Source organism: Larus michahellis, chromosome 8 (genome assembly GCF_964199755.1).
Source record: "Larus michahellis chromosome 8, bLarMic1.1, whole genome shotgun sequence".
In the NCBI taxonomy this organism is placed as follows: domain Eukaryota; kingdom Metazoa; phylum Chordata; class Aves; order Charadriiformes; family Laridae; genus Larus; species Larus michahellis.
In genome coordinates this window covers 52523475-52538678 of record NC_133903.1, presented here as the reverse complement: position 1 = coordinate 52538678, position 15204 = coordinate 52523475, and the positions used below count along the sequence as shown (strand labels likewise).

Sequence of the window (15204 nt, the reverse complement as noted above, 5' to 3'; positions counted from 1 at the left end):
TGTTTGCAAGTACTGATATTTTTAGGCAGGGTTAACGCATTAACTAGAAAAATGAAAGAAAAAACACTAGAAAAAAACATTTCAGACCCATTTTCAGCACACACTGAACCGTAATGGCTGGATTTCAAACTGCTCAGGAAAGGATTTAGCAAGAGAAATGCTGACATAATAATAGCACGGGCGGCTGAGATGCTCTGAAACCTCCCTGGAGCGCGGTGGGGGACCTTCAGCGGGGACCGTAAGAGAAAGTTACGTGTCCCCCCTTGAAATCCGCTGCTCCTTCCTCTTGGAGATGGCTGGGAAGCATTACGCCCCAGGTGTGCTGGTGATTTTCCTGCCTGTTCGGTGCGTTTTATCTGGTAGGCTGCTCTGCAATTTTCCTTTTACCCTGGTAATAGCAATACCACCGGCGATGTTTCTGAATTCCTGTGCGAACTCGTAGGCTGTTTAACCTCTCCTATTGCTGGGCTGAGATGCCAGGGAGACCAGCGACCTTCGCTGTCAATGTAATGGGAGAGGGAAACTACAGGAAGGTTTACTTTTAAAGTTACTCGGAGTTTGCAGGATGGTAGTAATACATCTCTATCGGCAATAAAATCAGTGGGTGATGTTCTGCCCTCAGGAACGTGTTTGTGTTCGCAGGGAAGTTGGGAAGAGCCTCGTTCAATCTGATAGTTCAGGTGGACAAGTAAATGCCTTTTCTTCTGCTTATTTTATGCAATAAGTGGCCCTGTGGAAGGAAAAGAGGTGGAAGGACAGCGGTCGCCCACTGGATGCTCTTATTTGTCAACAGTTACCCAACGCAAATACCTGCTTTTTATCCCTGTCTTTCAGTTGAATAAGTAATGAATTTCAGATACCAACAGATCTTCGCTTAATATGTAAATAACTCTTCATAAAAGTTGTCTTCCTAAACGAGATAATTGTACTCATAACCTTTCTGGTTTATGCACTGTGTGCTCAGCGTGCAGGCAACTGTGTGTCACAGAGCCTAAGGGCCGGAACAGCAGCTCCCGTTGCGCTACCCAGCACCTGGCGGTAATCCTGGAATTGCAGCGGTGCCAGATGTGTTCCTGCGTTGTAGCACGCCTTTAGAAAAGCAGCATTTAATGGGCTCTACCTGTCCTTTTTTAATCCTTTGTGGTTCCCACCCTAGTTCTGCATCATCGTGCTCCCAGTGAAGCAAGCAGCTCCAGGCCTGCGGACTTTAAAGGGAGCGTTGTGAGATGGGTGAGGCAGAGCAGTAATTAATTTGAGTGCCTTGACATTTAAAGCAAATGAAAAGTCTGGGTATCTGAAAATATTGCGTATGGCTCCTACCCCCTGTTCTGCATAGCTCTGAGTATTGTTATTTTTTTTCTTTTTAGGTAGTCAAAATGTGGATCCGAATCCAATTTTTTTGATTGTGTCCTTGCTTTTAAAAAGGCTGAGTTGGTTTGTAGAAGGTTTTATAGCCTTACGGGATCTTTAATTAGCCCAATGCGCTCCTGCGAAGGATAACAGGAATTTGGAAGTGTTTTAAAGTGTAAAGCACGTGTAACCTGTACGTGCATAAGGCTTAGCGCTGAGGGTGGAGGAATGAGGGAGTTCGGTTTTGATGAGGAGAAGAGAAGCAGAAGCCATGCTGCGCTCAGAAGTTGTAACGGGTGGGGGAGGACTAAAGGAGTAAGTAGCAGAAAACAGAAGCCAGCATCCAGGCATCAAGGCTAGGAGAGACTTGGCTGCGTGCGTTTTAAGTAAAAGGTGAGGCACAGCTTTTCTGAAAGGCAGACCCGGTGTGACACCCGAAGCCAGGACAGAAAAGCAAGGCAGGGAGAGAGAAAAACAAGTGTTCTTGAGCTGTGCTCTCTGCTGGGCCACGGCTGCGTGCAGGCTTTTTAATCAAAGTTTGCTTTCTGGAGATTTCAATTAGCAGGAGAAGACTAAAAGCAAACATTCAGCCTGCTTCACATGAAAATGAGCTTGGAAGAAACAGCTCTGGGCATTAAAATGTGCAAATGGGAGCTTTAGGGCTTTTTTGGAGGGTGTCAGGGGAGAACTTGGAAACACTCTCCATTGCCTGAGTTGAAATGGAGAATTGTTGTCTCACAATGCGCCAAGCACCTACTGAGTGTGACTCCAGAAATTCTTAGCTCAGGATAATGCAGGGGGACAAAAACCCCAAAATCGAGCCAAAAAATACCTGCAAGTTCTTTGTTCTTCTTTATGGTCTCTTTGAGGTTTGTCTTTTGCGTTTTATTTTATTCTTATCTTAGGGCTCGAGTACTGCACAGGCTCGTGTTGCTGCAAATGCTTTATATCCTAGGTTAGGTGGCTGTTGTGGGACCCGAGCAATTGAAGGAGTGGCACATTTATGGGATTGTCTGAAGTTTGTTTATACATGTAACTGTAACTCAAAAAAAAAAAATTTTCCTCTCTTTTTCTGTAGGAAGACTGAAAATAAAACGGCATGAAGTGCCAGCGTGCTGTTTATGACCAGGATAGGTAGTTAATGATCGTGTTTCTGAACTGTAAAGCTCATCTCTCCAGAGTCATTTTTTGCTGACCTGCAGGTACACTGAGTCCATCAACAGCCCTCGGGCGCCTTCAGCACGGGCGTCATTATAACACTCTGTGATCGTACACCTTCAGTTACGGAATGATCTGAGATCTTACAATATTGGTAGAGGTTGTTCCTTAGTCTTCTCAAAGAGTCTGCCATAGCCTCACAGGCCAGTTCTGCGTTGGGAAGAACATCCAGCAGCTCAGACGTCTCTGCTGGGAAGCAGGAGGAGTTCTCAAGATAACGTATGTCAGAGAATGTAGTAGTAGAGAAGGGTGACCCCAGGATGAAAGGCTTACCTGTTTATGGTATAGACAAGGTAAATTCAAGTGTTTCTCTTATGCAGACTGATGCCTGTGGTAGGGGACATTCCAGGATGTCTCCCGTACTTGTATATTTATATCCTGGCCACTAGAAAACTAAGCCATTGGAGATGAAGGCTTGAACTGAATAGATTTTGTCCAGTTCGATACTATGCCCCTGGAAACTGATCTGTCATTGCAGAACACAGAATTTCTTCCTTCTGTACTTTAATTTATTTCTGATTATGATATCGCTTTTGTATTTGAAAGATATAAAACATTGTGTCGCGTGAACTTCACCACTTTCCTTGAATTTTCAGTTGGCTCATGATCATGACATATTGGTTATACAGAGTTTGTGAATTCATAGAGTCCTTTTCTATTCTTACTCTTCTCCGTACACGTGCTTTCCCTTAGCCCCCTTTAAATTCTTATCAAATTGGTATGACTGTCTGGGAGACAGATAGATAAATATAAAACAAATCCCTCTTGTCCTTTTTCCCCTTTTCCAGAGAAGTTTGTAGCGTTATGGAAGTAGATTTACGGTTAAAGAAAGTTGCTGTTTGATGAGTATCCAGTGCAACTTAAATGTTAGTGTTACCAGGATGAGCGGGGGTTTTGTGATCTTTGCAAGCTCTGCTTTATAGGCTTTGCATGACAAATCAAGAGAATCAGAGGCTGGTTTTCACTGACGAGCTTTTCGAGTCACAGGCTATGAGAAGAGGGTGGGTCGTAACGCTTGCTGAATCTGAAGCAGTTAAGATCTGAGACAGTTAAAGCCAAAAATTACCTCTAAAGCTCCTAGGAGTTGTATGAAGGAATTTCTTGTGCTGTTCCTGTAAATCACAAGCATTTCGGGAGGTGAGGAATATTGGTGTGAAGGAACAAAAGAACCTTGTAAAAATAAAGGCTTCTCAAAAGACATTCACAGGCTATAAAGATGAACGCAATAAAACTATGGAGAGGTTCAGTGAACCTGTAACAAACTGACTGTCTCATTACTCAATATTGTGCTCCCTCAAATTCAAGATTTAATCAATAAGAGTCTTAAGAAACTTCAGAGTCTATCAGGAAAAAATACGAGCCATGGTCAGAGGTGCTACGCTTAGGCTGTATGCAAGCTTTGGCTTTGGAGTAGAGGGCAATATTGGCATATTTATGGCTATTTCAATCTACTGACCATTTTGCAGAAGGTGATGAGGCGGGGGCTAAGGGGGAATACACTCAGGTGGATGTGTTACAGCCCTGGAAACCCAGCAGTGGCTATAATATCCTTATCGGCAAGTATTGTTACTTGTACACCACAATGAAATAGTGAAATGACAAGGTAAAACAATGTATTGTAGTCTGTAGGTGGTCCCATACAGTTGCCGTGTAGGGCCATATTGCCTTACTGAGCTGATAACGGCCTAGTAGGGCCACTGACTTTGGTAGCAAGGATCAGGTTTGCAGCATCTTGATGGCCCTGTGCAAATCCTTCTTTGTTTTGACCATCTTGATAAAACAATGACCGCGTCTGATGCAGAAACAATAAGAAAATAGTACGAGACTCATGGGAGGTCCAGCATCACAGCTTTAGCGTAGCACATTTGTTTTCCAAAGCTCGGTGAAAGTGTTTCCTTGCCCTTTAGGATTTTCTTTGTCCTGGAACAGTATTTGCAAGTACGTATTTAAAATATAACTTGGGATTAATAGTAATTGGACAAGGGGTTTAGATTTAGTTAGCTGCTTTCACTCCTGGTACAATAAAAAACTGAAAAGCCTTTGAAGTGAAGATATGAAATTGGCCATGTGCGCGTTCCAGTTTTGTTTTGTTCCTTCCCCAAGTTCATATATCTAATAAATGGATCTTCTGCATGAGCAACTTAGCATTTGCTTCCTAAGACAATGAACAATAACTAAATTCATATCTGGTCTTTGTCAGACATTATTACAAATTATGAGAGCCAGACAGAAGTTTATTACCTTAGTGGTGTTCTCTTTCACAAATTAGGTTCTTGGAACATCCAGCTAGCTCAATATCGTAGGTCCATTCATCACAATTAGACTGCTGCGCTGGCAAAGTTCAGTCCCGCCAACTTAATTGACTGCGGGTGTGCGCCGGGGGTTGGGGCCGAGGACAACTCCAGGCCAGTGGAGAGCACCACCGCGTGTGCCCGTCGCAGGGGGCACAAACAAGGACACTCGTGTTTCCCCTCTGAAGAATTTGCTGCTCTTACTCCGCAGGTTAGATACAGGCAGTAGCCAGGATACCTTGTTCGGCAAGCGGAGGAGATGGTAAGGATGAATTCAGATTTTCCTGAGGCTGGAGTACCCTTTTAAGCCATCTTCCTGAGTCCAACCAAACAGGCTCCTACCTGAGGTACTCTCGCTGAGTGCTTGCCTTTATGTAGGATGAATTGGAGTGTACAGATTGAGCTTAGTCTCGCGCTTCACCTGGAGACGAGCTGATCCTTACACGTACAATTATGCTCGCTGACTTTCGTCCTTCTTAACTCGGCTGCGCGTTGGTGTGTAAGCTTGGGAAGTTGCGTAGTCTGTGTTTTGCTTCAGTCTCCTCGGTTGCAGGCAGAGAACGGCACTCAAGAATTCATTATTATTGTTATTAAGAGGAAATTAAATTTACATATCTTTTGGGTGCTTTGCTGTGTCACAGCCAGACTGCTGACCCCCGGAGGGACTGCGTCTGTGATAACTGGGGCTAAATCTGTCTTGATTCTTTTCTTTATCAGCACTGTATTTTATGTGCCCCTTTGTGATACAGAGACCAAGCTTTGATCTGCGTATAATCTGAAAGTCTGCTTTTCGTGCCAAGTGCTTTTATTGCAAAGCTTGCGGACTGAAATGCCTTTTAGAAGTTGGCACTTGGAGAAGTCAGTCGGTAGGTTATTGTCTGCAAAATCGGTGTGTATGGAAGAAGCACAGGGATTAGACAGACTTATTTTCTTCTCATCGCGAAGACGTGCTTAAAGGCTGCCATCTGAGAAGTCCCTTCAGGCTTGGAGGACATTCCAGAGGTTACGTTTTCCTTTTCTGCTCCTATTCTTGGTGGGTTTTTTTTTTCAGATGGAAAGTCTATAACCTATTGCACAGCCCAAACTCCATGAGTGGCTTTGGGCCAAAAAAGATTCAGGGCTGGACCATTCATTTCAGCTGTGTACTATGTAGCACGCGTTCAGTCTCCTTCAGCAGAAGGGTCCACTCACGTTCACCCTCAAAGCTCCAGCTTCCAAGACCTTTCTGCAGCGTGTGCTGCAGTAACCCTGTCGTCGTTATCCTCATTACATGCTTTTTCTCACTCCGTGTGAGAATGTTCAGTTTATACTCTTTTTATGTGCAAAACTGATCGTTTTGGCCAGTGCCTGGAAATGCCTCCAAATACAGGAGGTTTCTAGTGGGTTTTGCTTTTCAGGTGTTCTTATGTGACATTTATTTTTGAAAGCTGAATTGAAATGATACTTTGTTCCCAGACTGCTTGCTCTTCTAGGAGGAATTCAATATTTCGATAATTTGCTAAGCTTAAACTCTACTGCTCTCTTCCTTTTCTAGATCAAACTAGATTAAATTTTCCGTGTGTTGGAGTAAATGTTTATAGAACAGATTTTTTTGTCTATTGAGTGTTTACCCGCACCGGCCACTACCACATTTAAGCCAAATTACTGTGATCTGTCATATATCGTTTATTCTGCTGTCCTCTCCCCGTGGACGTGCAACGGGAGTACTCATCGCAGTAGGAAAGGACTGTCAGATGTGAAATATGATGTTTTCTCTCTTGCATTTTGTTCAGACACATAGTTTATAAAGCTGTTTCTCTTGTGAGCGCTGTTTTTCCTCCTTTCCTCAAACATCCCCTTTTGCATTATGTGGCTGAGGTGAGCCGCTCCCCTCTTGCCTTTCTGACACATTGGAGCAAAATCCAAAGAATTTTTTGTAGTCGCCTTTGGAAAATGGGACAAAATAATAGAAAAGAAAAACGATAATGAAAAGCATCTGCCCAGTGGAGGTAGAGGAGACTGCAGCAGTAACATCACGATTTGTAGCAGCCTGTCATAGAATCACAGAATGGTTTGGGTTGGAAGGGGCCTTAAAGATCATCCAGTTCCAACCCCTCCCTGCCCTGGGCAGGGACCCCTCCCACCAGCCCAGGCTGCTCCAAGCCCTGTCCAGCCTGGCCTTGAACCCCTCCAGGGATGGGGCATTGAGAAAATTACTAATTGAGAAACCAGCAACACCCACAACACCACTGAAATGTCCCCAGGCACCACCAGGGAGGTAGGGAAAGGCTGTGGGTGAACGCGCTGCCAGTGCTGGGGGGGAGCAGTTGGCTTTCCGGGTGGATGAGCTCCGTCGTTCCCCCTGCTCTCGGTCACCCTGGGCTGTGTCCAGCAGTAATTCACAGGGAGTTTGGAGTTGTTGGTAACTGTAGCTCTGAAACACACCAAGCTGCCGCCTCTTCGCTATTTCAGATTAAACTGAAAATTTCGGCAGTGGTTAGGGGAAGCCTCGTTGCGTTTCCCCCATCTGCGCATCCCCTGCGTAGGGGCAGGCTGGTGCCTTGCCACCCCATCTGCCACCCAGATGCTAAGTTCCAGGAAACAACGCGGGAAAGTTTGTGGTGCAAATACAATGTACTGATTCATTTTCTGACATCGGAGATCGTTGACTTTTTCCCCAAATTTTCTGTCCATGGTCCTATGAAAATGCACTTATCTCTAGGGGGAAAGGAAGCTGAAAGGTTTACGACTGCTTAACGCGCACCGTTAATAGGTAGCAGGGAAAACTCCATGCCAGCAAGGGGTTTTGGGCGGGTCGGGTTCTTTATTTTTAATTGGCTACATACCTGGGACTGCTTTCATCCTTGCCTGAAAGTTATAAAACTAGACAGGTCTGGGATTAGAATCTCCAGCTGTAGGCAATTTAGGTGTTTCGCGTCTGCTCCTTAAGCGTGTGTTTGGACTGTGGGGTGTTTGTGATGGAGATGAGCAGCCCCAGACCACCTCTACTGAGTGCATTTTAAGGAAACGGCAGAGAAGCATTGCAGCACGAACAGGCAATTAGAGAAAGACTTGTGACCAATTATTGTCCCCATGATCCCTGCAAATCTCAGCTGAACCAAACGGGAATTGTAAGGAAACGGCCATGAAGAACATTTGACAAAGTGCCATAGCATGGGCGTCTTGAGCACCGCTAAGGAGCACAGCAGGCTCCTAGGTGCCGTGGAGGAGCGCATCTGTACCGCTCCAGCGTTTCTTGCAGCAATGAGACCAAATTCATCTCAGAACCACTCACCTGTTTTACAATTCATTGTTTTCACTTAACGCATTGTGGTAAGTAATGCTCAATGTCCTATTGCACTTCGGGCTTGCTAAGCTTGTTGTTAAGGCATTGCCGTAATTTTCCACCTTAGATTCAGGTTCTACGATTTGTTCATTAGTCTTCCTGGTTATTTAATTATGAATCCATTAAGGATTTTGCAACTTGGTGGGTAACTGAGATGTTTGGGGAGCTTTATGTGACACGCTAAATACATTCTTGCGTATTCGAATGTGATAGAAGCGAATGGACGGGAACAGAAACACAGAGCATGCTCTGGCCACGTCCGTCACCCACATCCCGGTGTATCGGTAGCGTGGAAATGGTAACAGCGGAGCTGCTGGGTGGGAGCACCTATCTGAAAACGGGCTCACCGTTTAGTTATTCAAGGTGAAAAGGCCGTGCAACTTAAATCCCTGTGAAACTTGTCCGCCCGGATAGAGTATCGTATGGTACATGCTTCCCGCTTTCAGTGGGGCAGCTCTTATAGGAGGCTTTGCAGCTTGCAGGATACTTTTTGTTGTGGCTCTTAACACTGTGCCCCAGGCTCCACTAAATAGACAACCTCATTAAAAGAGAAATAGCGATAGTAAAGCAGTGACTTTCTCATGCCATCTAACTCACATATTTGACATGATTGCTGGACCCTCCAAGTACTTAATTGATTGACTTAATTGATTTAGTGGCACTGGAGGCTACAGCATGGAAATAAAGGGGCAAGACGAGGATAAGGGGTGAAAAAATTTATGATAGGTGCCAAGCAGCCTGAGGGAAATTAGAAATGCTACAGATCTCAGAGGCAGCTAAATCAATTCAATGTGATGTACAGGGAGCGACCGGGGGGAAGAGGAGAAGCGGGGGGGATAGAATGGAGAAAAGGAGAGAAAATAATGGCTAGTGGGAGAGAGCAGAGCCAACTTAAGGGGAAGAGGGAAGACAGCAGCCTTGGCGGGTATTTTGTACTTCTTTAAGTTTAACACCAGGAGAAGACTTTCTAATATGAATAAAATATAATCATGACATCATATTTAGCTTAAAAAGAAGGACTTGTGCATCACAGGACTGTCTTAAGTTATCCGGTTTAAGACTTTATCTGTGCTTGCATTTAAAATCCTCGACGTTCGCAACAGTGACTGAAGTCACAAGAGACCTGAAATAATTTGGAGGCTATGTACAGTGGATTTTTTTAACAACTGAAGCTTAAATGTTAAATTACTACCTAATCTGCGCGATATTTAATTGACTGTATTGAACCATAATGCAAATTAAGTCTTCTCTATAATTTGTTCTGTCGTACTGCAGCCCTCCAAAACGATTTGATACCTCACTTAAGAACTGGTAAATGGCTCGTAGCAGCACTCAGGAAGGATACAGTAAAAACATCAAATAGCGTGTGATGGAATCCATCAGCATGGGCATATGGGGGTGTCATAAACATCCCTGAGTTGTGAAATACTTCTTTTACGTGCTTCTGACCCGCTAGGGACAGGGTTAAGTCATGGTAAAACCGTAAAGATATTAAAAGAAAAAAAAGAGGCTGGGGAAAGGGGGGGAGAGAGGGGCAGCTCAGCTTGTGAATGGTCACTGTCGAGCACTGACCAGCAGTCCTGCCATAAGCAGTTTTACATGGCTTTTGTTGCATTTCCTTCCCGGACTGTTCGTGTCGAGTCATGGGAGGGGGGTGAGGGAGGTTGGCTACACCTGAGCAGTTACAAACTGAGGGATAAAGATGAAATTTCTATTGGTTGGTCTCATTTTCCGGGACAGATTAATCCGTGCGCATGCACCAGCCGCAAATGAATCAAACCACGCGAAGACGGTGTATTTATAGAGAGCCTCAGTCGTGAGTCTCCGTTGGGCGGCTGGACGAGATGGGCTTTCTCCTCGTGCTGTCCCTTCTGCCGTCCTTTGCCCTAGTGCAGGTCTCGCCGCCGGGAAGGGCTGTGCGGGGGGCCGGGCAGGCTGCCTCCTCAAACGAAGATCCACAAAGAAGATGCAGTTCTGGTCTTGCACTTTACGGTGGTAAATCTCTACTGACTGCAACGGGAGGCTCGCTTCTGCGTTATGATGAGCGAAGAATCAGGCACTCGTTAAATAATATTTAGAATGAAGTATTGGAATATGTAGAAAGGACACGTTAGATGAACGGAGGGCTGCGAAAACGCGGGTTCGCAGGAGTGTTTCTATCTACATTTGCGCACAGATGCGTGTATGCAACATCGCGTTTCATGTGTACGTTCCAACTTGATATCCCTCAAACGAATGAAAAACTCCTGCGAAACGCTCCATACGGTAAAATGTGTGAAAGGATAATGTTGCAGTCACCTTTACTTAATTTGTACATCTATTGATACAGTATGTAAAATATCATAACCATTAAAAATGTAATGATTTTTGAATGGTTAATGAGGGTTCCCAAATAAATTGGAGTGTCTCCATCTGCTGTCTTACATTGTGGGTGATACTTTTCCATGGTAGAACGATCTTCAAATTTAATTCCATGAGGAAGGAATCTGATCACAGTTTAATTTCGGTGAAAACGCTGTCTTGCAATCAATAAAGCAATGTCAAAGAACTTTGATTTAATAGGAGCCAGAGATAGCGTTCCCTGTCATATGCAGAATGGAGAGATGGGAACATTTCATTTCATTGTAACAGATAGCATGCAACTTGGTTTTCAGAAAAACCTAATAAATCAATATCCCTGTATTATCTAAATAGGATCCCATCATTAATTTTAAACGCTTAACACGTTGGGAGCATCTGAAGCGCACCTTCGGCTTAGCCACGTTCAGCCTGGAGTCAATGGCAACACTTCCATTTCCCTACGAGCCAGCAGTCTTGATCTTGGGAAGTTAGGAGTCATTTACTGCGAAATGAAAATGAAACACGTCCAGTCTCTTGTTTTATATGGACTCATCCGTCTCTTGCATGCTGTTAAATTTCAGTCCGTGTTCAGCTGAAGTCTCATCGCTTGTCACTCGCCCTGCACGCGCTCAGCCTTTTCTCTTCTACACACACGCGTCCTCTCCGGTTTTGAATTTTAAAATGTTTTGGTTTGTCTTTTTTTTTTTTTTTTTTTTTTTTAAACTCTAAAAATAACTGGTTGTTTAGAGATTGCCTGGTACCACGCTGATTTTCAAAATGTGCTTTTCTCAAAAGCAGCAGGGATCTGGACCTCAAAAGAATTCTTTGTGAGGCTTTGCCTGCTCTCAGAAATAACATTATCCCTAGATGATACAAGAGCGGGTCAATATATCAGAAGGTAGAAATTCATACTAATAGGTTGTTTTAGATAAAATTTTCAAGGGCATTATTGTAAGTAGAAATACTGAAGTATTTGGTAATAAAATACTATTTAGGCCCAAGCGAGAAAGATGCTGGCACTGTGAGACACGCTTATAGGAGCCTGTGAGTCTCAGATTCCCGTCCTGGCTCTGGGGAGAGTTTTATTCGTACATTTAAAACAACATTGAGTCTTTTTATAATTCCAGTTAACCAAAGTGGGATTTTAAATAAAATGTGAACTTTTGCGTTAGCATTGATTTCCAGTGAATTTTATGGGAAAAATAAATTTTTGGAGTCATGGTGCTGCTTTAAATGAAATACGGCTTGCTGGCTGATGCCGAGTGTTGCAGAGATAAAGCAAGTCTGGTGTCGATTCTTTGAGAAACTGGGTATCTGAGCTCCAGCTCTGCAGCCCCCGCAGATCAGTCTGTCCCCAGGCTCGCCCTGTACGGAGCTACGGGTAGCTGCTGCTGCTTCTTTTAGATACCTACAAACATTGGCTCTGTACCTGGGATGCTGCGTAGGCAGCAACTAGGTAACATGATATTTTCTATTGAATTCCATCTCACCAAAAGACAGCAAGAAAAATATTCTGTTGAAGCTTTTAATCAAATTATTAAAGCAAGTCAAGCCTGGCTAGATTTTGAAAAGAGAATAGGCTTGAAGAGTTCAGGTATTAGTTGATTTTGATACAAGGTTACGTTTGGTTTAATTCCATAGGTGCATTGAGAACCAGGTAAAGCCGCGATGAAAAAGAAATTATACTGCTTTTTACTAGAACATTTTGATGGATATTTCTTACCGTGTGGTTTTTGTTTTTGTTTTTAATAGCTACTACAGCACCACCATGCAGTTCATGAAATTTCATACATCGCAAAGGATATCACAGACCATCGAGCGTTTGGATATGTATGCGGAAAGGAGGGAAATCATAGATTTGTGGCAATAAAAACAGCCCAGGCAGTAAGTATCAGATCACTGTCGTTTTCCACAGCGTAACTCAACAGAAAAGCCGTGTTCGTTAGAAGCTGTTCAAGAGGCCAATCTTGTGTTGTTTACGGTTGTGCTGGAATTGTCACCAGTGTCTGCCTACATGCTCTTAAATGGCAAATTATTGGGACCAGCTTGGGAAAAAGGGAACGTATTTCACTATTTCTGATTCTTCATGATTTTTTTATTTATTTTTTTTTTATAACTAGTTATTGCTTTGCTTTCTAACTAAACTAGACTGGATACAGATAAGTTTGGTTTTATTTCTATACTCATTCAAACAGAAAGCGATAGATACCAAATATGTACTTTGCCTATAGTTTACTGTAATTCCATTGTATGAGAGACCACTAATAAATATGCCTTTACATTCATATATATGCCTTTTATAATCATAACGCCTTTTATGTTAATAATCATAATTATCATTAATTTGCAAATATAGTTAGTTTGATAGCAATTAACCCGAGCCTGGATGCTAAGGTAGAAATCAATTCTATATGAAGTTCTCTCCAACCGTGGAGATGCTCTAACTGCTCTATCAGCAGGACGGGGTAAGAGGAATATATTTTCCCATATAGAAACTTTCCTTCCTGTTTTTGCTTCCGTAGGCTGAACCTGTAATTCTGGACTTGCGAGACCTGTTTCAGCTCATCTACGAACTGAAACAAAGGGAAGAAATGGAAAAAAAGGCACAAAAGGACAAACAGTGTGAACAAGCGGTATACCAGGTACACGCATAAGCTTAGCCTACTGCCAAGAAAAGTGTGGTTTGAAGTATCCCCCCAAAGTTGCTCCCAAGAGGCCCTGAGCATCCTCAGCATTTCTTAACAGCAATGGGTTCGAACGGTGCTAGCTTCAAATGGACAAATGCGAACCTAAGAGCCTTCGTGAGCTCAGAAGTAGGATTAAACAGTGATGAGAGCTATCGCTTAGCGTGTGATGAACATGTCTAGCGACTGGAAATGATCTCTTCATTTCCCACGTAGTATTTGTTCTAATTCAGGAGGAAAACTTTAATGAAGGTCAATGTGTTGTGAGTCAGGTGTTTAACGGTGTCTAATACTTTAGGGAAGATTCACTATACTTCTGAATGTGTGTTTTTGAATCAAAGCAAATAAGGTGCAGATTGTTAAACTCGGATGAAACTTGAATAAAGTTACTTTGTACAATAATGTGACTTTATCTGTATGCTAAAGAAAGAAAACTTTATACTTACCTGCCCATTTGGCTTATTTCTTTGCTGTCCTTTAATTTCTGAATACAGTTCTTTTATCTCTGCTGTTTATGTTCTTTGCTTTTACTGCCTGTCCTCTTACTTTGCTGTAGACAATTTTGGAAGAAGATGTAGAAGATCCTGTATACCAGGTAATTTCTGAAGCTGTATGGCCTTGGAGTTTCAGAAATGACTAGATATATATTGTCTTCAAACACAGCCAAAACCTTTAACAAGATGGTTTGAAATTTACTGAGATAGGTCTTCTGAGAAACTTGTGAGATTTTTACGGAAAGTAGCATATTTAGAGATTAAGCTGTAAGTAATGGCACAATATGTCTGATAGAAATATTAGATTAAATATTTCCTAAAATGTGGCTTGTGAGTCCAGATTTGAAGTTTCCAAATGAGATTTGTCATCATTTTTTAATACAAACTCTAACTGAAGGAGGGTTGCTTTGAGAAAAAGGAAGGTGACATCTTGTCATATGTCAATATGTCAATAAATTGACATTTTGGTTTTGGCTTTTATGGGGCCAGTATTTAATTCAGAGGGTGAATATTTGGGAAAAAAAACAACAGTGGAACTGATGTTCTAACGCACTCCCTTGTTGGCATTTGGGCTATGATTTAATAATAGATCTGAAATTGAAGTCTTGTTTCATCCAAGCAAAATGTCTGGGAGCAAAGATGATTATCAGAAATATGTCAATATATTCATGTCCGATACCCTACTGAGTGTGAAGAAGAAAAAGATGTAATTTCATTCTCATGTTTTTGTGCTGAAACAAAATACGTGATAGTTTACGTTTTTTTTATCCTGGAGATTTTGTGTTCTTCCACGTAGGATGTCAGTGGGAGGCACGTTGAAAGAAACTGATTCAACCATTAGTGAATATTGAACAGTGCCTAAGGTGCAGCAAGAAAGATGATGAGAATTAGGATGCCCTAAATTACTATTCAGCTTTTATAATGTCAAGAGTTTTACTTTGTGCTCTTCACAATAAAGCAAGAACCTGAAAATGACAAGTGTTGTGACAGCTTTTTGCCATGTGGCCTGTTACGTGAGCACCAGCCTGTTCTCCCAGTTTGGATTTAGCTTTTTTATTCATAGATAATAAATATACGTGGAAATAATTGCCGTTATGTAAAAGAGGCAAAATTCACATTGACTTCAGAAAATTAATATCGGGCCACAGGCGGTCTCCCTAGTGAGAAAGAATTAGGAAGTTGCTCTAATGATCATTAGAGGAGATTTAGGTCTATTCATTGCCGGGTTTATGAAATATGAAACCACCTTACCCTGCGCTTTCCAACAAACCGGTTGTCCTGCTGCCAGCCTGTACTTTGAGCTTGTTTCTTTAATGCCTGCCTATGTTTTTACGTGGAATTCCAAATCGCCTTTTTCCCTTCTGTTTCATCTTTGACTTTTCCTCTCTGGCGGCTGGTGTAATAGTACATTGTGTTTGAGGCTGGACACGAGCCAATCCGTGAGCCTGAAACGGAAGAAAACATTTATCAGGTATAGAAATCGCTAACTTCGGTGTTTTCAT

At 42.7% G+C, this 15204-nt stretch overlaps 1 protein-coding gene across 8 annotated transcripts in view; it reads left to right on the top strand.

Moving 5' to 3' along the window:
* Window positions 1-15204, top strand: part of DAB1 (DAB adaptor protein 1) — a 476209-nt gene that overhangs the window by 423342 nt on the left and 37663 nt on the right. For all 8 annotated transcript variants that reach the window (XM_074597941.1, XM_074597935.1, XM_074597942.1 and 5 more), the window contains 4 exons: window positions 12277-12408; window positions 13047-13166; window positions 13765-13803; window positions 15108-15173. In XM_074597941.1, the coding sequence (XP_074454042.1) occupies window positions 12277-12408; window positions 13047-13166; window positions 13765-13803; window positions 15108-15173 (357 nt within the window). The remainder of the gene's footprint in view (window positions 1-12276; window positions 12409-13046; window positions 13167-13764; window positions 13804-15107; window positions 15174-15204) is intronic.